The 24,166-nt window shown below is 41.2% G+C and overlaps 1 protein-coding gene across 1 annotated transcript in view; it reads right to left on the bottom strand.

The window, feature by feature from the left end:
* The window catches only part of ABHD12B (abhydrolase domain containing 12B), a 35,858-nt gene that overhangs the window by 11,463 nt on the left and 229 nt on the right, over positions 1-24,166 (bottom strand). Inside the window, exons 2-5 of the mRNA XM_083349982.1 lie at positions 13,198-13,325; positions 8,720-8,822; positions 7,500-7,619; positions 1,500-1,530 (exon numbers count right to left, since the gene is read on the bottom strand). Of these exons, the coding sequence (XP_083206108.1) occupies positions 1,500-1,530; positions 7,500-7,619; positions 8,720-8,822; positions 13,198-13,325 (382 nt within the window). The remainder of the gene's footprint in view (positions 1-1,499; positions 1,531-7,499; positions 7,620-8,719; positions 8,823-13,197; positions 13,326-24,166) is intronic.

The raw sequence follows: 24,166 nt of genomic DNA, 5'->3' as shown, positions 1-24,166 counted from the left end.
AAGTTGGGTAACATTATCAATATAAGGGGGAGTGGAGTTTGCTGATTATTTATATACAGCAGCTTGCCTGGCTAGTCTTGGCTTGTTTATATGTTGGTTGCTAAAGAGGATGTGTTCTGGGCTATTAGTTTTCATCCCTGATTTTTTTTATTCTACTTTTTAAATGTATGTAGATGGAGTTTAGCCCTATGTGTTAGTTGATGGCTGATCTGTTAGAACATATTTATTTAAATAATTTGTATAGCTATCCATCTCATAGGCAGTGACTCTGAATAGCAGACAGAGGATTAAACTAAAAAAACAGGTAACATGCAAAATAATGGGCCCAAATACTGATAAAAGCGATAGAAATGATAATAATAATAAGACATAGCCCAAGGTCTAATCACATCCCATTTTCTATCAATAAATAAAGAAATCCAACATAACACCGTGCTTCCAGGAATGTGTTCTTTCAATTTTTTACCTGTCTGTTCTACATAGTGGCTGTTATAATCTTTACAGTGTTATAATCTTTACGTTTCTTCTTCTTTGGTTATTGGATCTTTGGGTTTGCTTAAGAAGTTTCAGAAGGTTTTCTTTTATTTTCTTTGTAAACCAACAAGTAATAGTAGTCTGCTGGCTGTCTCAGAAATGTTTCTGATATAGAGCAGTTATACTTTCCATCGTAAGTATCCCTGAACATCAATGAGCAGTCTAAAGAAAATTCACCTTGTCCTCTGACTGCCCATTGTTGTTCTTGGATGTTTAAAATGAAAAGGATACCTCTCCCAATACACAGTCAATTTCAAACTGGGAAACTGTTGACAATTTACTTCAAGCCATACCCAAAAATTCTAGGGAATCCAATTTATTATAATTATTTTAAATTTATTATAGCTGTCCACTCCAATGACTTTAGGCAGCTTACAAATACAAATACTAAAAATCATTAGAAACATTTAACATTATAGGCAGCCCAGATAAAATCAAATTATTCAGACAACCACTAGATGACACTAAAGAGACAAAGGATTTTTGCACCTCTTTGCTGCCACCTACTGGCCAATGTCATATGGGAGGACTAGGCATTGAAATGCTATACACAGCATTGGATATGCTCAAATGAGTATTTGTAATAGAAAGAACAACAGAGTTTTGAAGAGACTATAACATGTTAATGTCGTGCAGTTCAAAAATAGCAATAAAAGTATCTGTATCTGCAGATTAAGCAACAGGAAGATCAAGGTCCATAATTAGTTTAACTGCTAAGAATAAGACCCTCAGTCCTAGGGAGTGAAAAGGAATGCACAGAACAGGTAGATAAAATGGAAGTGGTTTCAAACAGCATTAGGATATCAAGAAAAGTATTATTTCTGCCCATAAGGCTGGCACATTCACTAATAAGCTGCTAGTCAATCCCAGAATAAAAAGACAAGCATAGGCATGGATCTGTGAAAACAAAGGCACTGCAACCCAGGCAGAAATTTTACTAATCACGGATTTTTTTTAATACATACCTTTATGAAATTAACTCGGTGACTTGTTGCCCTGGAAGAGAGTTCAGAAATTAGCTACCACAAAATACCTAAGGAAGAAGGATACTGTAGCTGCCCACTTCACTACTTCCAGAAGCATCTAGTTAACGCTTATGGTCATGAGGAAACTGGTCTAGGTGGGTATTTGGTCTGATTCAGCAACCAAGCTCTTTGGGTGTTCTTTGACAGCCTTCCATCAATAGGGTGCCTCCAGTTGTCTTGGCTTCCAGTGTAGCCATTCAACCTAACAAATATGGGAATGAAGGTGTAATAAAACTGGAGGGCATCAGACTGTACAAGTTTGATATCCTCAAAATATTCCTTGGTTTTATTTTAAAATTCTTATTTCGTGAATGGTTCTTGAAGGGAAAAAGCGAAGAAATGTGTTATTTTGTTCCATAACGACAGGTATTTTAATGTAAGGAATGGGTTAGAAAATCTTGCATTGATGGTGTTCCCTAGGCTGATCTAAAAAAAAACACCCTGAAAGAACAAAATCAAACTCCAACATCAAGACAAGAACTAAAAAAATGTAGACAACAGCTGGAATTGGTGAAAGGACAACTATAGATGGTACTGATTGACTGGCATCTGTAATGTCATCAACCTATTTCTCCCCACATCTATACAGTGGTTTTTAAATTATTTTTTACTTCGGTTTTTAATGTTGTTTAGCTATAAGGGAAAGGAAGAATATGTATATGAACAAGCATTCCCAGCTGTTTCAAAAGAACAAATCCAGTGGAGGAGAATGTAATAATGGGAACTCAACTCTTGTTTGCAATAGAAAGAGAATCTTCTACAACTCCCCTTTAAATTCTCCTTTGTTTTCTCTTGGATGCAAGCTATGAAGTTTCTCTACTTTCTATTTCCAGCTGGAAAATTTGATAGGATATTCTTGTCACTAAACATGCATTTAAGTAATATTAAAGCATATCATAAATAAAACACAGTAATTAAACAATGGAAAGACGTCATTAAAAGGACTAATAAAAATTCCAGACTTTTACAAAAAAAAGAACTAAATCTGCAAAACTAATTCAGACTGACTATTTGCAAAAATGAGCAGGTGTTATGAGCACCTTTGCTAAGACAGACAAGGTTCTTTGTTTGCCAACGTAGATTATGAAAACCTCTCCAAGATAAAGGACGACAAACCATCTCTTTCCTCTTCTTTTACTTTTAAAATGTCAATCAGACACCTTCTTATGCAAAAAGAGGCCTCTGGGTATTCACATCTTGCTGGATGGCAAACCCGGGTGTGTTATCCAGACTGTAGCTAGCTTGTGCCTGCATTCTTGCAAAAGAAGTTGGAACAATGCTTGGAGAGGGAGAAGTTTTGCTCAGTCCTCCTCCAGACAATAAAAGCCCTGATGAGCACAATTCCAGCTTCTTCTGAATGACTGTAAATGCCAAATCCTGGCTGTCACTATACCCAGGATAATCATTTAAAATGCAAAAGGAACCAAATACATTATTAGCCTTGCACAAGACCTCAGATTTCACAAGAATTTTGCCACTGAAATCACTGCTCAACTCCTCCAAAGCTTTTCTTGCTTAATCCTAGGGAAAATACAAATGCTGAAAGAAAATGAACAGTATATTGAATATTATATGGAAGCAGGGAGATTCTGGGGAGGGAAGGATGGGTCCTTCCTATCTGTTTTCTTCACTTAGAACCAGGCCTTAATCTTTCCTACACCATTCCAGCCATGTATACCTTTGCCAGTTTTCCTGCCTCTGGACTCCTGCATTCTACCAGATGCTGAAATTCTTGCTACTTCATATGTTTCAACAGAGTGGTACTGAGTTCTTGCTTTTAATTATGATTATGTGATGGGCGAGGGGAAGCCCCAATGCTTCCAAATCAATGAACACATTCCGGCATCATGTCACAGACACTCTCGCAAAATGGAGCTTATGGTGGTGGCTCATAAAGTATTCACTATCAGCAGACAAATAGATAAAGTAGCTGTCCATTACCTTCTCAACTACCTCTGGCTTTTCACTAAGTACAGAAATCCACTTCTAAACAGGGCCCTGGGCTATAGCCCTCAATTTGTTTACTTTCTAATAACATCTCTATATATAACCCAGAAACTTTCTTGGAAAGAAAGATTATACCTTTCTTTGAAGTCCAAAAGTCATTAAAGGGACTGGTTTGAAGACCCCTGCTCTACAGAATGCTGGGTTTCCATCAAACTATTTCAGGAATCTTAGTCTATTGTTTGGTATCTTCCAGAGGTCACAAACAAGCAACTAAATTTCATTTTTAATGTGTTCCATTGTGCCCACAGTAAAAAATGACAATAAAGGTTATCTGCCTGCCTGCCTGCCTGCCTGCCTGCCTGCCTGCCTGCCTATCTATCTATCTATCTATCTATCTATCTATCTATCTATCTATCTATCTATCTATCAAAAAGGTCAAAATGTTTTTTCCCCAACCTGGTTCCAAGCACATGAAAACTAAACCCTAGAATTTGGATAGCTATTATTCCAAATTCATTCTAGGCTAGGGTGTAGTCTTCATGTGCAAGCTACAACAGACAGCTGCCATATCATAAAGTCTGAGAAATCCTACAATATAGATTAAAATGGCATATTTATTTCTTGAGCAACTCTAACACTAATATAACTCTTAATAAAATTATTCTTTAAATAAAACTCTAGCATTGATGAAATTATTAGCATTAGTCACAGGGGAGTCATATTGTTGACCGCCGGGGGGAAAATGGAAAAAGAAAATAGTTCCACTAAAACTGGAGCCAACAACTGCTATGGAATTAAAGCCAATGAGCAGATGGGCTCTTTGAAATTCTTCTCTGGACAAGAAAAGGACTTGGGATCACTCACAAGTGTTCCAGAGAATTGTTCCTCACAAGGAGACTGCAAAATATTTATTTATTTATTTATTTATTTATTTATTTATTTATTTATTTATTTATTTATTTATTTATTTATTTTATTAAATTTATATACCGCCCTTTCCCGAAGGACTCAGGGCGGTTTACAGGGCATTTAAAACAACCAATACAAAAGTTAAAAACAAATTTAAAAAGATTAAATCATCCCTAGAATTAAAAACCCCAGTTAAAAATTCTCAGCCTGGGCCGGAGAGCTCGAAGAGCCAGGTTTTCAGGTCCCGGCGAAATGTGCGAAGGTCGGGGGCAGTCCTAAGCTCCATGGGCAGCTGGTTCCAGAGGGCAGGCGCACCCACAGAGAAGGCCCTTCCCCTGGGTGTTATCCGCCGACAATCTTTTATCGGCGGCACCCTGAGAAGACCCTCCCTGTGGGAGCTCACTGGATGAAGGGAGCTTCATGCCGGCAGCAGGTGTTCCCTCAGATATCCCGGGCCCAAGCCATTCAGGGCTTTATAGATCATCACCAGCACCTTGAATCTCACCCGGAGGGCAACCGGAAGCCAATGCAGCTCGCGGAGTAGAGGTGTTACATGGGAGTATCGGGAAACCCCCATCACAACTCGCGCGGCTGCATTCTGCACCAGTTGAAGCCTCCGAGTGGTCCTCAAGGGCAGCCCCATGTAGAGAGCGTTGCAGTAGTCTAGACGGGAGGTCATGAGCACATGAGTGACTGTGCGTAGGGCATCCCGGTCCAGATAGGGTCGCAACTGGCGCACCAGGCGAACCTGGGCAAAAGCCCCCCTGTTCACGGCTCCTATATGATCTTCAAAATTGAGCCGTGAATCCAGGAGGACGCCCAAGTTGCGAGCCCTATCAACGGGGGGTAACACCTCACCCCCCATCGTTAAAGGTGGAATAATCTGGTTAACCCGAGATGCCAATACGCACAGCCACTCAGTCTTCAGGAGATTTAGTTTTCTAGTCTAAGAGATAAGGGAATGCCATTTCCACCTAAACCATGGTTGGAGTGTTTATGGACAAAGGATTCGCCTACTTTTTTTTCTAATCACTTTTGGAAATTGCTTGTTGATTGCTTTTCAGATATTAGGAACCTATAGATTGGCAGGTAGTTTTCCTTCAATCCTTAGTGAAAGAAGTTTCAAATAGAAGGACTTTTAAAAAAATATTTTTTTGCAAAAAGGTAATTTTAGAAATGCACTAAGGATCCAGATGGACTTGAAATTAATTACAATAATCATTCCCATTCAAAACAACAAATGCTGTTTGATAGGATGGAACAAAGAAAAAATGAAAAGAAATTATATTCTAGGATATTATTTGAAGGGATTAGAAAACAAGATTTCAAAAGTAAAAGGAATATAAAGTTAGTTTATTTGATCAAGATTAAAATAGATAGGTTATATCTTGTAACCCTTAATGGTCTTTTGAGAGTGTCTTGGTTATTTTTTTACGAGGTCCCACTCGTCATCTTCAGACTGGTGTCTTCAGCTTCATGCTTGTGTGAGCAAAGTGTGATCGGAGCTGCCGTCTCTCTATAAATATTGGTGAGGTTGTGTGTGGTGCTGGCTTTGTTGCTGTAAGCGGGTTGGTTGGCTGTGTTGTTACATCCTGATTGGATGATGGAGTTATTGTTTGCAGCTTAGTCGGCTGTTTTGTAACATCCTGTGTGGATGATGGGCTGTGTGATGACATCCTGAGCTCTAGTGTACTGATATCCTGAGTTCTGGGCTGCAACATCCTGGGTGGTTGGCTGTGTCACAACACATACCGAGCTTTAGTATTGTAACCCACTGAGTTCTGGAGGTTCAGGATGTAATGTCCTGAGCAGAAGGCTGGGGTGTAACATCCCAGGCTCTGGTTTGGCTTTGAGTTTGCAGTCTGGCTTTGTTTTCATGGCGTGTGTCGGTTTGCTTTGTGTGGGGGTTGGGAGGGGGTGCAACAGCTGGAGATGCCGCCGTGGTTTGGCTTCTGGATGGTGGTTGCAGTTCGCCCAGAACTCAGGATATCACTACACTAGAGCTCAGGATGTCATCACACAGCCCATCATCCAAGTCATTACAACACAAAAGACTAATGGGCACACAGCCAACACCTCAGCCAAACAGGATGTTAGAAAACAGCCGACTAAGCTGCAAACAATAACTCCATCATCCAATCAGGATGTAACAACACAGCCAACCAACCCACTTACAGCAACAAAGCCAGCACCACACACAACCCCACCAATATTTATAGAGAGACGGCAGCTCCAATCACGCTTTGCTCGCACAAGCACGAAGCTGAAGACACCAGCCTGAAGATGACGAGTGGGACCTTGTCGAAACGTCGCCAAGACACTCTCAATCTTACACGGGAAAAGTCCCGAATACGCCAAGACCTACACACCTGTACCCGTGAAAATCTATGAAAACATATACATACACACATACACACACACACGCACACGCGCGCGCACACACACACACACACACACACACACACACACACACACACACACACACACATATATATATATATATATATATATATATATATATATATATATATATATATATATATGTAATGTTTTAAATGTTTGTTAAGCATTCAGAATACACTTGCTTAGTCCCAGACACGGGACAAATCTTATTTCCTGTTTCAGCCTAGCCCAAGGACATCTACAGGCAGTAGCCACAGCAGTGGCAGCTCATATTTGTGTAAATTAGCAAGCCAAAAAATTTACACACACACACACACACATATATATAATTATTTCCCTTTTTTTCTCCGTTTTCTGTTTTTGTTTTTTTTTTCTCTGTGCTTTTAGGGTTTTATTGAATTATTTTTTATCTTTTTAACTGTAATGTTTAATAAAACTACTACAAAAAAGGAAAATCATACTGCTTAATTTATCATTTTATGGGATCTCTGTGTTGCAAATTAAGAACACTGGCAACTAACAGTAGAAAAATTCAGTTCATAATAAAGGACGTGTGAAGTCCTTGCTTCTCAGTCTGGCAGAGACCTGAAGCCAGTTTCTCCCTCCCTGGATTGCCACCCCAACATAGATCACATAGGATAATTTCGGGATTAATGTTTCTGCTGAGAGTACGAAATTCACCTGGTACCCCCGTTGCCGTGGAGATAGATGATGATGGGGTTATCATCTGCGAGGGCCTCTTCATACCAGCTGAAGTCTTTTCCTTCAGCTTCCTTCCGTCTGTTTTCTGCTAGAGTATACCTAAGACAGGAAGCCAACAGGTCAGACAGGCCTCTTTTTAGTCCTCCAAGGTAGGCCAGACAAGCCTACCTCAGAAGTACTACGGTAACTTTATGTTTAAGGTTACATTAACAGAATCTTGCAAGACTGAAAATATTTCTCCCCTTCTTTCCTTTTACTCTCCAGAAAACTAGGGAGGATTCCCTTCTGTAATGTTTCCCATGCCTTCCTTCCTCCTGCAGCTGAGATTATCTTTTACATACTGGTTGTCCAAAGGAGGTAAGCTACCATTGTCCAAATTACTTAATGAGCCAGGTCACTGAATTAACTGAAGTAGCCAAGATGTTTATTTTAAAAAAGAATTAAGATTCATACATGCATCAACAGAAACAACGCAAAAATGGAAGAACACTGATCCAGCTTCTCTACTAAGGGTATCACAGGAGATGTCAAAAAGATCAATGTGGCAACTTCACTCATGCAATCAAAGATGCTTTTGTGCATGCATAAAAGAACAGGGATCAATTGTACAGTTGTGGCCACCATCTTGTCTTTGTTTACTCTTCCATGGATGCCCCACATTGCTACTTTGAAGTAGAATGGAACAACTCACTGAGGCCAACTCACCCCAGGCAACTCACCATAGCCAATTTGCCGTAGCCAATTCGCCCCAGCCAACTCGCTGCGGGACAATTCAAGAGAGGAAAAGTGAATTGCAATGGGCCTTTTCTCACTTTAGGTTCGAACCCTCTCACGCTGGAAGTCCTCGAGGCTGGGTGAGCTGCAACTCATTTGTCCCTCTTTGAGTTATCCTGCTTTGAATTGTCCTGCAGCACGTTGGCTGGGCGAGTCTGCTGGACCGTGTTGTCCTGGAACAGGGGTAGGGAACCTTGGCTCTTTTCAGACTTGTGGACTTCAATACCCAGAATTCCTGAACCAACCATGCTGACTCAGGAATTCTCGGAGTTGAAGAGCCAAGGTTCCTACCCCTGTCGTAGACCCATTTGAAGTACGGTCCCTTAGCCACAGATCTGATCTCAAGTGAGCCTGACCACAGGAACTCCAGGTTGGACCTATATAATCTATGCCACAGAGGCTAATGGAGCCAAGTAATTACTCACCAAATGCCAAAAGTGATTCCTGGTTCAGAGGTAAGATAGAAGTTTTGAGTGTTCTTTACAAATACCTCAGGCTTATTATAATCTACTCCAAAAGGGTAAGCCACTGCAAAAGAAAATAACGAAGTTTGCTTTCTGTAAAATCAGTTGACCTCCCCTCCCATTTCCAGCCCCCTATGCCATGACAAAAACTCTGAAAACGTCAAAAACTTAAAGTTGCTTTAACTGAGTTTTTTCCCCTGCACCCACAGAATGCTGGGGGTTAATAATATTGTGATGGACAGAACCACAGGTTCTTCAGAGGGAATGATCTACAGCAAGGGTGTCAAACTGCCGGCCCATGGGCCGGATGCATCATAGCAAAAACGCGCTTACCCCATTGCCGGCAATGGGGAAAAAAGTCATGATACATCACAAAACATCACATGACATTGCAAGTTTGACACCCCTGATCTACAGTTATCCAACCTTGATTCTGGTGAAATTTTGAACCAAGGACTAGCAATATTTTCATGAGTCAAGCACTGTTGTGTGATTCTGTTTAAGAGTATGGGCACCAAATTTCTTGAAAATGTATTTAAAGGGGCCAAGTTCTCCCATGAGATCAACAAATCTTATGTCAGATTTATGACCTCATACCTGGAAGAAAGGCACAATCACAAAGGATCCTGTGTTTTGCAATAAGATGAGAGCTTGGCCATTTCTTCTTTTAAATTTACGTTTATTTAAATGGATATAATCTGAAGCACCCCTTCATGGATTACTGCCTTGTCGTGCTGAAGGGGCTTGCGTAATTCAATGAAGCTATGAGCTATGCTGTGCCAGGCCACCCAAGACGGACAGGTCATAGCAGAAAGTTCTGACAAAACGTGATCCACTGGAGAAGGACATGGCAACCCACTCCAGTATCTTTGCCATGAAAACCCCATGGATAGTATAAAAAGGCAAAAAGATATGATGCTGAAAGATGAGCCCCTCCGGTTGGAAGGTATCCAATATGCTATTGGGGAAGAGCAGAGGACTAGTACTAGTAGCACCAGAAAGAATGAAGCGACTGGGCCAAAGCCGAAAGGACGCTCAGCTGTGGATGTATCTGGTGGTGAAAGGAAAGTCCAACGCTGTAAAGATTTTTTTCCATAGGAAGCTGGACGTAGTCAAACAAGAGATGACAAGACTAAACATTAACATCTTAGGTATCAGCGAACTAAAATGGACAGGAATGGATGAATTTAATTCAGATGACCATCAGGTATACTACTGTGGGCAAGAATCCCTCTGAAGAAATGGAATAGCCTTCATAGTCAATAAAAGAGTAGGAAAAACAATACTAGGATACAATCCCCAAAATGACAGAATGATCTCAGTTCAAATCCAAGACAAACCATTCAGTATTACAGTAGTCCAAGTCTATGCCCCAACAACCAGTGCTGAAGAGGATGACATTGACCAGTTGCATGAAGCCCTACAGCACCTCAAAGAACTAACACTAAAAAATGATGTCCTTATCATCATGGGGGATTGGAATGCTAAAGTAGGAAGCCAAAAGACAACCGGAATAACAGGCAAGTTTGGCCTTGGAGTACAAAATGAAGCAGGGCACAGGCTGACAGAATTTTGTGAAGAGAATACGATGGTCATAGCAAACACTCTTTTTCAACAACCCAAGAGATGGCTCTATACATGGACATCACCAGACGGTCAACACAGAAATCAGATTGACTATGTGCTCTGCAGCCAAAGATGGAGAAGCTCTATACAGTCAGTAAAAACAAGACCAGGAGCTGACTGTGGATCAGACCATGAGCTTCTCATTGTAAAATTTAGGCTTAAACTGAAGAAAGTAGGAAAAAGCACTAGGCCACTCAGGTATGAACTAAATCATATCCCTGATGAATAAACAGTAGTGGTGACAAATAGATTTAAGGAATTAGATCTGATAGACAGAGTGCCTGAAGAACTATGGATGGAGGTTCACAACATTGTACAAGAGGTAGCAACTAAAACCATCCCAAAGAAAAAGAAATGCAAGAAAGCAAAATGGCTGTCTGAGAAAGGGAGGGAAGCAACTAGCTGAGGAAAGGAGGGAAGCAAAAGGCAAGGGAGAAAAAGAAAAATACACCCAAATGAATGCAGAATTCCAGACAATAGCTAGAAGAGATAAGAATGCCTTCTTAAATGAATAGTGCAAAGAAATAGAAGAAAACAATAGAATAGGGAGGACCAGAGATCTCTTCAAGAAAATTGGAGAGATGAAGTGAACGTTTCATGCAAAAATGGGCATGATAAAAGACCAAAATGGCAGGGACCTAACAGAGGCAGAAGAGATTGAGAAGAGATGGCAAAATTACACAGAACTATACAAGAATGAGCTTAACATCTCTGATAACCATGATGAAGTGGGCACTGACCTCGAGCCAGACATTCTAGAATGTGAAGTGAAGTGGGCCTTAGGAAAGCTGAGCAACAACAAAGCTAGTGGAGGTGACAGTATTCCAGCTGAGGTATTCAACATCTTAAAAGACGATGCAGTAAAAGTGCTACACTCAATTTGCCAGCAAATTTGGAAACTCAACAGTGACCACAGGATTGGAAAAGATCAGTTTACATTTCAAGTCCAAAGAAAGGCAGTGCCAAAGAATGTTCAAACTATTGCACCATTGCACTCATTTCTCATGCTAGTAAAGTTATGCTTAAAATCCTACAAGCTAGACTCCAGCAGTATGTGGATCGAGAACTACCAGAAGTACAGATAAGATTTCGAAGAGGAACTAGAGATCAAATTGCCAACATACGCTGGATCATGGAAAAAGCTAGGGAGTTCCAGAAAAACGTCTACTTCTGTTTCATTGACTGTGCTAAAGCCTTTGATTGTGTGGATCACAACAAACTGTGGCAAGTTCTTAAAGAGATGGGAGTACCAGACCAACTTATTTGTCTCTTGAGAAACCTATATGTGGGTCAAGAAGCAACACTGAGAACTGGACACGGAACCACTGATTGGTTCAAAATTGGGAAAGGAGTCTGGCAAGACTGTACACTGTCACCCTGCCTATTTAACTTATATGCAGAGCACATCATGAGAAAGGCAGGGCTAGATGAATCAAAAATTGGAATTAAGATTGCTGGGAGAAATATCAACAACCTAAGATATGCAGATGATACCACTCTAATGGCAGAAAGTGAAGTGGAACTAAAGAGCCTCTGGTTGCGGGTGAAGGAGAGTGCAAAACTTGGGTTGAAACTTAACATTAAGAAAACCAAGATCATGGCATCCGGCCCTCTCAATTCCTGGCAAATAGATGGGGAAGAAATGGAGGTAGTGACAAATTTTATTTTCCTGGGCTCCAAGATCACCGCAGATGGGGACTGCAGCCAAGAAATTAAAAGACGTTTGCCCCTGGGGAGAATGAGGTGGCTGGATGGAGTCACTGAAACAGTATAGAGGACAGGAAGCCCTGGAGGAATGTTGCCCATGGGGTCGCAATGGGTTGGACATGACTTTGCAACTAACAACAACAATCTGAAGCAGTCCCCAGTTTTGGAAAATCAGTATATCTATCACCTGGAAACCAGTGATAAACATCTTAAAATCCCTGCAATTATTATTAGGTTAGTACGATAAATGCTGTTTTTAAAACAGAAGAGAGCATTAAAAATATCAAGGGGAGCACTTTCCTTTATCTACAGCTGTGGCCTACTTCCCCATTCAGGTGGAGTATATTTAGAAATTAATACTATGCAATTGTTAACAATTTATCAATGTTTATTTAAACAAGCCTCTTTTAACTATTAGCATGACTTTGGAGACAGCTTGTTTGGCATCACAGTTAAAAGCAGGAAAGTTACAACTGGAAGTTCCAGTCTTGGCTTAAGCATAAAATCAGCTGAATACCTTCGCCAACCGCTTCTCAGTTACCAAGAAACCTGCATGAACTTGTCCACATATCTGCCAGAATCAAGATTGATTCAAATGAAGAAAACAGCATTTAAATATATATATTCATTTGAATCAGCCTTGATTTTGGCAGATATGTGGACGTGTGTGTGTGTGTGTGTGTGTGTGTGTGTATTTCCTTAATTTGATTACACAGGAAAAAAGAGAGAAAAGAGAGAACTTGGAGTGAAATATAATACTGTAATCATTCTTCATTAAAATGTTTACGCAAAAAAGTATATTCATTACTTTAACAACATGGTAATTTAGAAACCTTAGGGACACTATTAAAATTGATCTTCTGCAACAATATTTTGAATGGATTTCTTGAGGAAGATGTACATCCACCCTGTATTTGAGTTACAATTGCATTATCTGACATTTTCAATAAAGATTAACAAGTCAATTTGGTAAAAACAAAGATATTTTGAGTGGTTTCCAACAAGTCCTTAATTAATAATTTATCTGCGAATGACTACCTGCATACAGGAAGAAAATACTTCCATTTTCATTTGAGATAGATGGATAAAACAATAGGAATACTTACAAAAATTGAGATATACAAATTTTCTCATTATTGAAGGGAATAGTCGAACACTCAGTGGTACAGAGACATATACAATAAATAAATACAGTAACACCGCCATGACTATAGAGATATAATTCAGAAGTTCCCTAGAGAAAAAAAAGATGGAATGAGATTTAATGTATTGCTAATTATAATAATAATTATATTGTTTACAGAGATAATCCAATGACAAATGGCTAATACTTGTGAAGGTTGCAGGTAATCCTTGACTTACGACTATAATTGAGCCCAAAATTTCCATTGCTAAGCAAGGCAGTTGTTAAGTGAGTTCCACTCCACTGTACAACCTTTTTGCCAGAGTCACTAAGTGAATCCAGGTTCCCCCATTGTCTTTGCCTGTCAGGAGCCAGCTGGGAAGGTCACAAATGGTGATAACAGGATCCTAGGATACGGCCACTGTCATAAGTACGTGCCAATTGCAAAGTTCCCAAATTCTGATCACCCCATCATGGAGATGCTGCAACAGTCATTAAGTGTGAAAATTGGTCATAAATCACTTTTTGCAGGGCTGTTGTAGCTTCAGTCACTACACAAATGGTTGTAAGTCGAGAACTACCTATATATATTACCTCCAACATTAGAAGCAGTGACTTTTTCAATTTAAGTACTGGGAAACCTAAAGAAGAGAGACAACTGATTGAGCAGAAGGACTGCACTACCGGTACAGGGTAGTCCTCAGCTTAGGAACCCATAGCTTAACGACTGTATTTACAACAGCCCCCTCCCCAAAGTTACTTAGGACTCAGTTTTGACGTTTTGATGGCTGGGCTCTCCCTGCAGTGCCATAATTGTATTTTGGATGCTAAGCCACTGGCTACAATTATCACTGCCTGCAATAAGGCATTTGATAAAGTACACCACAACCTACTACTTGATAAGATAGAAAAATGTGGGTTAGATAGCATCACCACCAGATGGATTCGGAGCTGGCTGACAGGCCGTACTCAGCGTGTGGTCCTCAATGGAACTGCATCTACAATACATGGAGGGAAGTGTGTAGCGGGGTGCCCCAGGGCTCTGTTCTGGGCCCAGTGCACTTCAACATCTTCATCAATGATTTGGATGAGGGCATAGATGGGGAACTCCTCAGATTTGCAGACAACACCAAGCTGGCTGGAATAGCCAACACTCCAGAAGATAGGCTTAAGATACAGGAGGATCTTGACAGACTTGAACATTGGGCGCTATCTTACAAAATGAAATTCAATGGTGAATAAAGTAAGGTTCTACATTTAGGCAAGAAAAACCAAATGCACAGATATAGTATGTAGGTGGTACCTTTCTCAATATTAGAAACTGTGAATGGGATCTCGGAGTCCTAGTGAACAATCACTTAAATATGAGCCAGCAGTGTGCTGCAGCTGCCAAAAAAGCCAAGATAGGGCTAGGCTGCATTAACAGAGGGATAGAATCAAGATCATGTGAAGTTCTAATACCACTTTACAATGCCTTGGTAAGGCCACACTTGGAATACTGCATCCAATTTTGGTCACCACGATGAAAAAAGATGTTGAGAGTCTAGAAAAAGTGCACAGAAGAGCAACAAAGATGATTAGGGGATTGGAGGCTAAAACATATAAAGAAAGGTTGCTGGAATTGGGTATGGCTAGTCTAAAGAAAAGAAGGACTAGGGGTGACATGATAGCAGTGTTCCAATATCAGAGTTGATTTGTGGGTTGCCACAAAGAAGAGGAGAACAACCTATTTTCCAAGGCATCTGAAGGCAGGACAAGAAGTAATGAATGGAAGGTAATCAAGGAGAGAAGCAACCTAGAACTAAGGAGAAACTTCCTGACAGAACAATTAATCAGTGGAACAACCTGCTTTTAAGAAGAGACTGGATAACCATTTGCCTGAAATGGTTTAGGTTTCCTGCCTGAGCAGGAGGTTGGACTAGAAGACTTCCAAGGTCCCTTCCAACTTTATTATTGTTATTGTTAATCATCATTGCACAGTCAGCCAGATGTTCATACTGGATTTGACATTTTTGTCTACCTATCAAGTCCTTACCAAGAACCTGGTAGATGTGGATGTTTGATGGTATTACAGATATCGTCGCAGGATGGAAGCAGCTCCTACTAAGGCTGCCTTTTGCAATTGACTAATGGCGAATTTGTCAATGCCAATGGTGTTCAAGTGGTGCTCCAGTTGTTTTGGGATTTGCACCCAAGGTGCCTATTACTATACTACCCTCGCTTGCCTTTGCCACAGTCGTTCTATTTCTATTTATAGGTCTTTGTATTTTGTTATCTCTTTTTCTTCTATTCTGCTGTCTCAGGCACTGCCACGTCCGTTGTCTAGATGACTACTTCTTCTTCTTCTTCTTCTTCTTCTTCTTCTTCTTCTTCTTCTTCTTCTTCTTCTTCTTCTTCTTCTTCTTCTTCTTATTATTATTATTATTATTATTATTATTATTATTATTATTATTATTATTATTATTATCCCACCATCACATGACCGTGAATTATGTTTGTGCTGAAAAACTGGCATTTGTTCTGGCAAAAAGCAATCACTGTGAACAATGGGTTAGCTTAACAACCGTCTTACTTGCTTAACAGCCTCAGTGGTCACTTTACAACTGCAGCGTTTGCTTAACAGCATTTGCTGCAAAAAGGTCATAAAATAGACTGTGGTCATGTGATGACCCACTTAATGACTGCACAATTCACAAAGGTAATTCCAGGCTCAATTAAGGTCGTAAGTCAAGGACTACCTGCACATGGCTTTTGGACTGGCACAATATAAAATGGGGAGAGCTATGGTTCCTCAAATGTTAGGCAATTGGTCTCATTGTCACCAATTGTGAGCCTTGAAATCTAGGCCAATGGCTATTGGACTTGGTTATTTTCAGCCACGTTACTTCTTGTGGTTCAAAATTACAATTTCTGCCATACAAAATTTCCACCCCAAGGCAAACTGAAACTTACAAGACAACACTGGAACTGCAGAAAGTTCTTCAGCTTCCAGTTGAAGGTTTTCATCATGAAACTAATTATCCAGATTTTGGTACAATGATATGTATTAGTGACAATGGTGTCTATGCAAAATCCAGCTAATAGAGCATTTTTAAAAGGATACTCGAGTCCATATTAAAAGGATGCTCCAAAAAAATACCTTAACGTATCTAGGCAATATGTGTACAATGTAGGCATCATTATCAGTGTCATCATCTTCATTCTACATCAGCTAGAATCTGTTGTTTTCCATCTGATCTTTCAAACACTATTTCCATGGATCATACATAGTGATTACAGCCTGGTTTACATAACTGTCTAAGCAATGAGTGACATACTTCACTCAAATTTAGTATGTTATTTCAACCCAATTATATGTGGTTTATATAATAAGCATGGTTAAACAAACTTTGGTCTACTATAAGAAGTAAACCAAATCTAAATAGGGCAACCCTGTCGAGCTCAGGAAATCAGGAATCCAGGAAGTTCAAATGAATGTATAGGTTTATTGCAGGATCCAATCGGGGTCAGTCACTGGGATCAGAGGTTTAGTCTTTTGAGCTTTTGGAATCATCCTGGGCCCATCCTCAGGGAATTTATCTCTGGCAGACATTCTGTTCTGGACTTGTCAATAAAAGAACTTAATCTGGGTGCCTCAACTTATGGCCATAGAGACTTACAACTCATTGGGTTGTAAATCAAGAATTACCTACACACAAACATAAACACACACAAATAAGAATAAGAATCTCTGAACTCTGGAACTTGTACTCGGGTAGAAAAATGAATAATAGGTTCTTGAATTCCGAATCTTGGCCAATAGTATCTCTAATGTTAACACAAATAACAAGGGCGATAACGGACACCCTTGCCTTGTGCCCTTCTCAATATTACATACTGCTGTCAAGCTATTGTTAACTATGATTCGGGCAGTTTGTTTTTGATATAATGCCCTAATCGGCTGTAAAAAATTTTCCCCAAAATCCATTTTATCTAAAACTTTCAACAAAAATTGCCAATTCAATTGATCAAAAGCCTTTTCAGCATCTAAAAAGATTAGCGCTGCAGAGATCTGGTTGTGCCTTTCCAAAAACTCTAACACATCAACTATATGTCTCACATTATTTTTCATTTGCCTACCACTAATAAACCCCGTTTGATCCCCATGAATCACCTGTTGCAGGACCCTCATCAGTCTATTAGCCAAGACCTTAGCAAATATCTTATAGTCTGTATTTAAAAGCGATATCGGTCTGTAATTTTTAACTTGAGTAGCATCCTGGTCTTCCTTCGGAATCAAAGAAATAAAAGCTGTTCTCCAAGACGGGGGCACCTCTCCCCCCCTCTGGATTGTCTGGAACAGTTCCTTTAACGGTTTTATCATCTCTAATTGCAAGTTTTTATAATAGGCCGCAGTCAAGCCATCAGTACCTGGTGCTTTATCCACCTTCAGTTCCTTAATAGCTGTAAAAATTTCTTCTTCTGTAATCAGTTGATTAATCCCCTCTTTTTGTACTTGCGTAAGAATCGGAATGCTAGCATTCTCCAAATATATATCAATATCTTTTATATTAATTTCCTCCTTAGTATATAATTTCGAATAAAAATCCACAAAAGCATCCTTAATAAGATTCTGTTGAAACAGAATAATAATAGGTTCTTAACTATGTCAAAAAAAATTATATTCTTGAAAACCTGTTTCCTTAGCAGAGCAGGGAAAAAGCTTGTTCAAAAATGCAACTCCAGTTGGACTTCTGGGAAAGAAGTGGCGAACTGAAGACAGCTCCATTAAAAGTAGAGTACCGTATTTTCCCGCGTATAAGACAACTGGGCGTATAAGACGACCCCCAACTTTTGAGAAGATTTTCAAGATTTTTCGTCTTATACGCCGGAAAATACTTACATGCCAGTTGCCAAGTGTCCAACACAAGCCCGATTCAGACCCATCTGATGCAGATGGTACAAAGCCCTGCCAGTTCCCGCCCGACGCCGGATGGCTCTGCCGGTGCCGCCTCAAAAGGGAAGGGCATGAGGCACCTGCCACAGCTCCCCGAGGACTCCTTAGCAGCTGGGGAGTGCGCGCGTGCGCAGGACTGCCCTGCCGGCTCCCGCCCGACGCCGGACGGCTCCGCCAGTGCCGCCTTGAGAGGGAAGGGCTTGAGGTGCCTGCCACGGCTCCCCAGGCACTCCTTAGCAGCCAGGGAGCGTGCGCGTGCGCAGGACTGCCCTGCCGGCTCCCACCCGACGCCGGACGGCTCCGCCGGTGCGGCCTCGAGAGGGAAGGACGTGAGGCGCCTGCCACGGCTCCCCGAGGACTCCTTAGCAGCCAGGGAGCGCACACGTGTGCAGGACTGCCCTGCCGGCTCCCGCCTGACGCCAGCCTGCCCTGCTTCCTCCACAGTGAGAGGGCAGGGCGTGCCTTCCCGGGCTCGTCGACTTGCAGCCACGCTGGAGTCGAAAGGGGCTTTTCCTTCCACCCACCCTTTGGAATAAACGCAAAAGCTCCCGGGGTCTGGCGTTTGCAAGGGGGAGGGGAAGGGGCTTAAAGGCTCTTGGGGGTGGGAAGGGAGAGTCACGTTGGAGGGGGGACTGGACTAAGGAGGCTTGAAGTTGCTTTGCAAGAACGGGGGCGCTCAATTGATTTATGTACTATTTTCCGGCGTATAAGACGACTGGGCGTATAAGACGACCCCCCAACTTTTGAGAAGATTTTCATGGGTTAAAAAGTCATCTTATACGCCGGAAAATACAGTAGTCAAAGAGAGTGGGATGAAGAGCCAGCGATCAGCTGTTCATAATTCTTCTCTAAACAAGAGAGATCTTGAGATTGTGTATTCCAGACATTTACTCCTTTTGAAAGAGATTGTAAGACAAACGGTCTCCAGCAAGTTACAAGCTTTGGGAAATAAGGTGATGAAGATGATGCAGCCAACCTGTGCTCAAAACGTGATCAACAAACACCCTTAAGGATATTGGGTTTGCATATTTCCTTTTTAAATCACTTTTGTATTTGAAAAGCTTGTTAATTGCTTTTCAGATATTAGGAACCTCTGGATCACAAGTTCTTTTATAGCACCAGGTAAGTTCATGTAAATTTAAGTTCTAGGACAATTATTTGAGATAAGGTAAAGGTAAACGTTCCCCTGCACATGCGTGCTAGTCGTTTCCAACTCTAGGGGCCGGTGCTCATCTCCGTTTCAAAGCCGAAGAGCCAGCGCTTGTCCGAGGACGTCTCTGTGGTCATGTGGCCAGCATGACTAGATGCCAAAGGCTCACGGAACGCTGTTACCTTCCCACCGTAGAGGTCCCTATTTTTCTACTTGCATTTTTACGTGCTTTCGAACTGCTAGGTTGGCAGAAGCTGGGACGAGTAACAGGCGCTCACTCTGTTACGTGGCACTCGGGATTCGACCCGTCAAACTGCCGACCTTCTGATCGACAAGGTCAGCATCCTAACCCACTGAGCCATCACATTCCTATTTATTTAAGATAAAGATTGTTAAAAGTAAAAGGAAGAAATACAAAGCTGGTTTATTTGACCAAGGTTAAAATAGGTATAATATATCTGTTAACCCTTAATGGACTTTTGCTGACCAGAACTGAACAAGGCTTTAAGGATCTATTTATAGATAAGAGATGAAACATGGGAAGATTATTTGTTGTAGAAGATATTAAGTTACTATAACGACTTATACATGTGATGAAGGGGGAAGTCATTTCTTTATATATATATTTACTATATTCTTACTTTTGTGTTTTTCTTTCTTTCTGCACTTTATATTTACTTCTTTTTATTGTTTTAGTGTGTTTTGTATTAATTGTAATTTTTAATTGTAATATTTAATAAAATTTACTAAAGGAAAAATGCAACACTAGTTTTAGGACATGGCAATTTTCTAAGAATAGATTTTTTTTCCAGTTACATTTATTCCACAGTAATATTTCTACTTAATTTTGTTAACATTGGTTCTCCCTCTGCAGCACAGAAGACTTTCATAAGACTATGACAAGCAGAAGAGATTAATGTGATTAAGGAATCATCTTAATCCTAATCTCCCCATACAGCTAATAAGTCACTAATTGCAGTCCACTACTGTTACATCTATCTTGTTTCTTAGGAAGATATAACTAACTGTTCAGCTGATGACCTAGATACACTAAAATTCTGTGGAGCTCTTGGTGCTTTCTGAGCTTGACTGTTTGCTTACTACGTATCTTCCATTACTCAACTAGGTAACATCATCAGTGTGAGTATGGGATTTGCTTCTCATTTGTGGAGTTCCTCAGGGGTCGGTTCTCTCGCCCCTCCTGTTCAACATCTATATGAAGCCGCTGGGTGAGATCATTCGTGGTTTCAGAGTGGGGTATCATCAGCACGCTGATGATACCCAACTTTTTCTTTCCACCCCGAACCAACCCAGCGATGCCCTCGCCGTGATGTCCCGTTGCCTGGAGGCGGTCCAGGTCTGGATGGGGAGAAACAGGCTTCGTCTCAATCCCGCCAAGACTGAGTGGCTGTGCATATCGGCATCTCGGGTTAACCAGACTATTCCATCTCTAACGATGGGGGGGTGAGGTGTTACCCCCCCGTTGATAGGGCTCGCAACTTGGCCGTCCTCCTGGATTCACGACTCAATTTTGAAGACCATATAGGAGCCGTGACCAGGGGGGCTTTTGCCCAGGTTCACCTGGTGCGCCACTTGCAACCCTATCTGGACCGAGATGCCCTACGCACAGTCACTCATGCGCTCGTGACCTCCCGTTTAGACTACTGCGACGCTCTCTACATGGGGCTGCCCTTGAGGACCACTCAGAGGCTTCAGCTGGTGCAGAATGCGGCCACGTGAGTTGTGATGGGGGTTTCCCGATACTCCCATGTAACACCTCTACTCCGCGAGCTGCATTGGCTCCTGGTTGCCCTCCAGGTGAGATTCAAGGTGCTGGTGATGACCTATAAAGCCCTAAATGGCTTGGGTCCAGGATATAAAATAAAAATAAATAAATATCTGAGGGAACACCTGCTGCCGGCATCAAGCTCCCTTCGTCCAGTGCGCTCCCACAGGGAGGGTCTTCTCAGGGTGCCACTGATAAGAGATTGCCGGCAGACGACATCCAGGGATAGGGCCTTCTCAGTGGGTGTGCCTGCCCTTTGGAACCAGCTGCCAGTGGAGCTTAGGACTGCCCCTGACCTCCGTTCATTCCGCCGGGACCTGAAGACCTGGCTCTTAGAGCTCTCTGGCCCAGGCTGAGAATTTTAATTTTAGTTTTAATTTTAATTTTAACTGGGGTTTTACTTATGCAGGGACGAATATAATTTTTTAATCTGTTTTTAACTTTTGTATTTTTGTTTTTAATCACCCTGTAAACCGCCCTGAGTCCTTTGGGAAAGGGCGGTATATAAATGTAATAAAATAAAATAAATAAATATACAGTAGCTTGCCCTGCCTATATTGATGGGGGCATGGTCTTCTCCTTGGTAGTTCCTTGATCAAGATAATAATATGCAATATTATAATATGCAATATGTTCCGAATATGTATGCTTTGCACCATGTCCTAATTAAAAGAATAAGTCAAGATAAGATAACCCTATTTTTCCAATCTTCTGGAATCTGATAACCAGACTAAGCTAGAAAATAAAAATGGGGAGGTCAGGGGGAAAAAGGGAATCCTATAAAAGAATGCATAAGTACTCTGCACAGTCTCAGGGGCCCTAAATTACTAATGGAATGTGGATTAGAACCTAGGCAGGGGCATCTGTAATTGGGATGGAGGGAATATGTCAACAATGTGAAAACAGCTGACACAAATGGACAGTCAAAACCCCAACAATTGCATGTGTGTAAAGGAGGCTTTATTGATTCAACTGACACACAACCCTGTGGGCACTCCTGGGCCTAAGACTAACTTCACACTCTAATTTAGTGGTTCTTAAACTTGGTTTAATCTGGGTTTATGGCAGAGGTAATGGAGCAATTGGCAATTGTGAGTCCTCTTTGGGACTGCCCATTGCTGAGACATGGTCATACTGACATTGAGACCAAGAAAATTGGATTAAGCAGCACTACCGGTATAATCTCCACTCACACGTGCTGAAAAGAGTCAAACTGGATGCAATGATAAGGAGAAGGGGATTTTTTCTATAAAATGGCAACTCTAGGGATCTTAGGCTCCCTCACTGTGGTGTGACATAAGGGAGTCAGGCTTTTGCCTGGAGGAAAGGTGTAAGCCAACATTCCCAAGGAGATGAAAAGATGAAGAGATTTATCTGATCAGGTTCAACATCCCTAAAGAATTGGGATCACACCTACAGACTGGGAAGGGAACAATTTGTGAGCCATGCCAACAGAGGAAGAACAGATGGCACTCCAGCAGGGAAATCCTTTGTCTGGTTGCCAGGCTGGGTTGCTTCAGTTGAAAAATTTACATACTGATACACTTCAGGCTGTTTTCATTCAACCACCCTAGTATAATCATTGTTCTGATCACCTTTGACTTGCCAAAATACTCTAAACGGATTTTCTTAATTATTCAAAGCAGCTTTAAATGCCTGCGTCAAAATGGATGAGTGTCTTAATATGGGCAGTGCCTGCATTATCAGAACTCTCATCTCAGCACACCTGAAAAGCTATCATTGGACATGCCTCACATATTTTCAAATCTGCCCAGCCTGCATTCTGCAAAGTTTCTATTCCAACTAAACATATGAAGAACCAAATCCTGGTAAATAAGGTGGTTATCAAATATCAAATATGTTAAACTATAGTTTGTTTTAACATACATTGTTGAACAATACACAGTTGAGTAAATTTCTAAAATGAACTAAAATGTGAGGGGAAATAAATCATACATTAATCTACACACTACATTTATATAATATGCGATGGTAATTAAAATGAGTTAAGACTGAAAGAAAAAGTTCTGCTTTTTAAAATTTTCTGTTCCCAAAAACATCCAGTAGATGCCAGGTATCTCAATCTTGACTACTTTTAAGATATGTGGACTTCAGCTCCCATATTTCCCCATGCTGACTGGTGAATTCTGGGAACTGAAATCCATACATCTTACAAGTTGCCAAAGTTTAGGAAACCCTGTTTTGGAGGACCAACAGTTGCTAAATTTGAGACTATCATCTATTCTATTTTCCATCTTGGAAGATGTGTTTGAGCACAGTAGTAAAACAGTTGGATTTTAGTGAGAGGTATTGCCTAGGTTTAAATGACACACATGACCAGGCTACTGAAATATCCCATTTATGGAATATATTGGATCATAAACTAATCAAATGAGCTGGATTTCATCCACGAACTAACCAGCTCTGATTATGTTAGAATCCACCAGATTCTGCCAAAGTCAACTCAATACATTGTATATATAATAACTTAAGGGCACAGAAAAGGCAGTGGTGCATTTTGGGCACTTTATGTACTTCAAATGATTATCACAACAGCTCACTTAGGCCAGAGATAATGGAGGTGGAAACCTCTTCCAAGACTTAAAAAGTTCACCAGATTGCCTCGACTCAGCTTCCACTACTCAGCCCATTTCACTAGGCTAGTATAAGGGATACAAAAGGATGCCTTCCATTTACACTAATGTGGAATCAGGCTGAGATTTGGAGTAGTATGCAAAGTCCCCCATGCCAGCCTCTTGGAGTACCCCGGGACTGAGCGTCAGGAGCGCGTTTCGATCCGTTTCCACCTCCCTTTACCTATCGCGCACAAGGGCGGCTCATGCGCCCGTTCTTAAATTTTATCCATTCGAAAACCGGGTTGGGATTTAATTCTGAGAAAAAGCTCAGCTCGCCTTCTCCTCCGCCCGCCCTTTCTCCGCGCGACCGACCGATGAAATGGAAAGCCAAAGGAGCAGATTGTCCAGCGACGCGGAGGCGAGACGGCCGGACGCAAAGAGCAATCTCAAGAGACCGGCACCGGAGGCAGTGACCCCGGCTCCCATCGCTCTCCGGACCTTGCA

The sequence above is a fragment of the Vipera ursinii genome, assembly GCF_947247035.1.
Source record: "Vipera ursinii genome assembly, chromosome: 1".
In the NCBI taxonomy this organism is placed as follows: Eukaryota; Metazoa; Chordata; class Lepidosauria; order Squamata; family Viperidae; genus Vipera; species Vipera ursinii.
The sequence above is the reverse complement of the archived record's forward strand: the minus strand, read 5'-3'. Positions and strand labels throughout refer to the sequence as shown.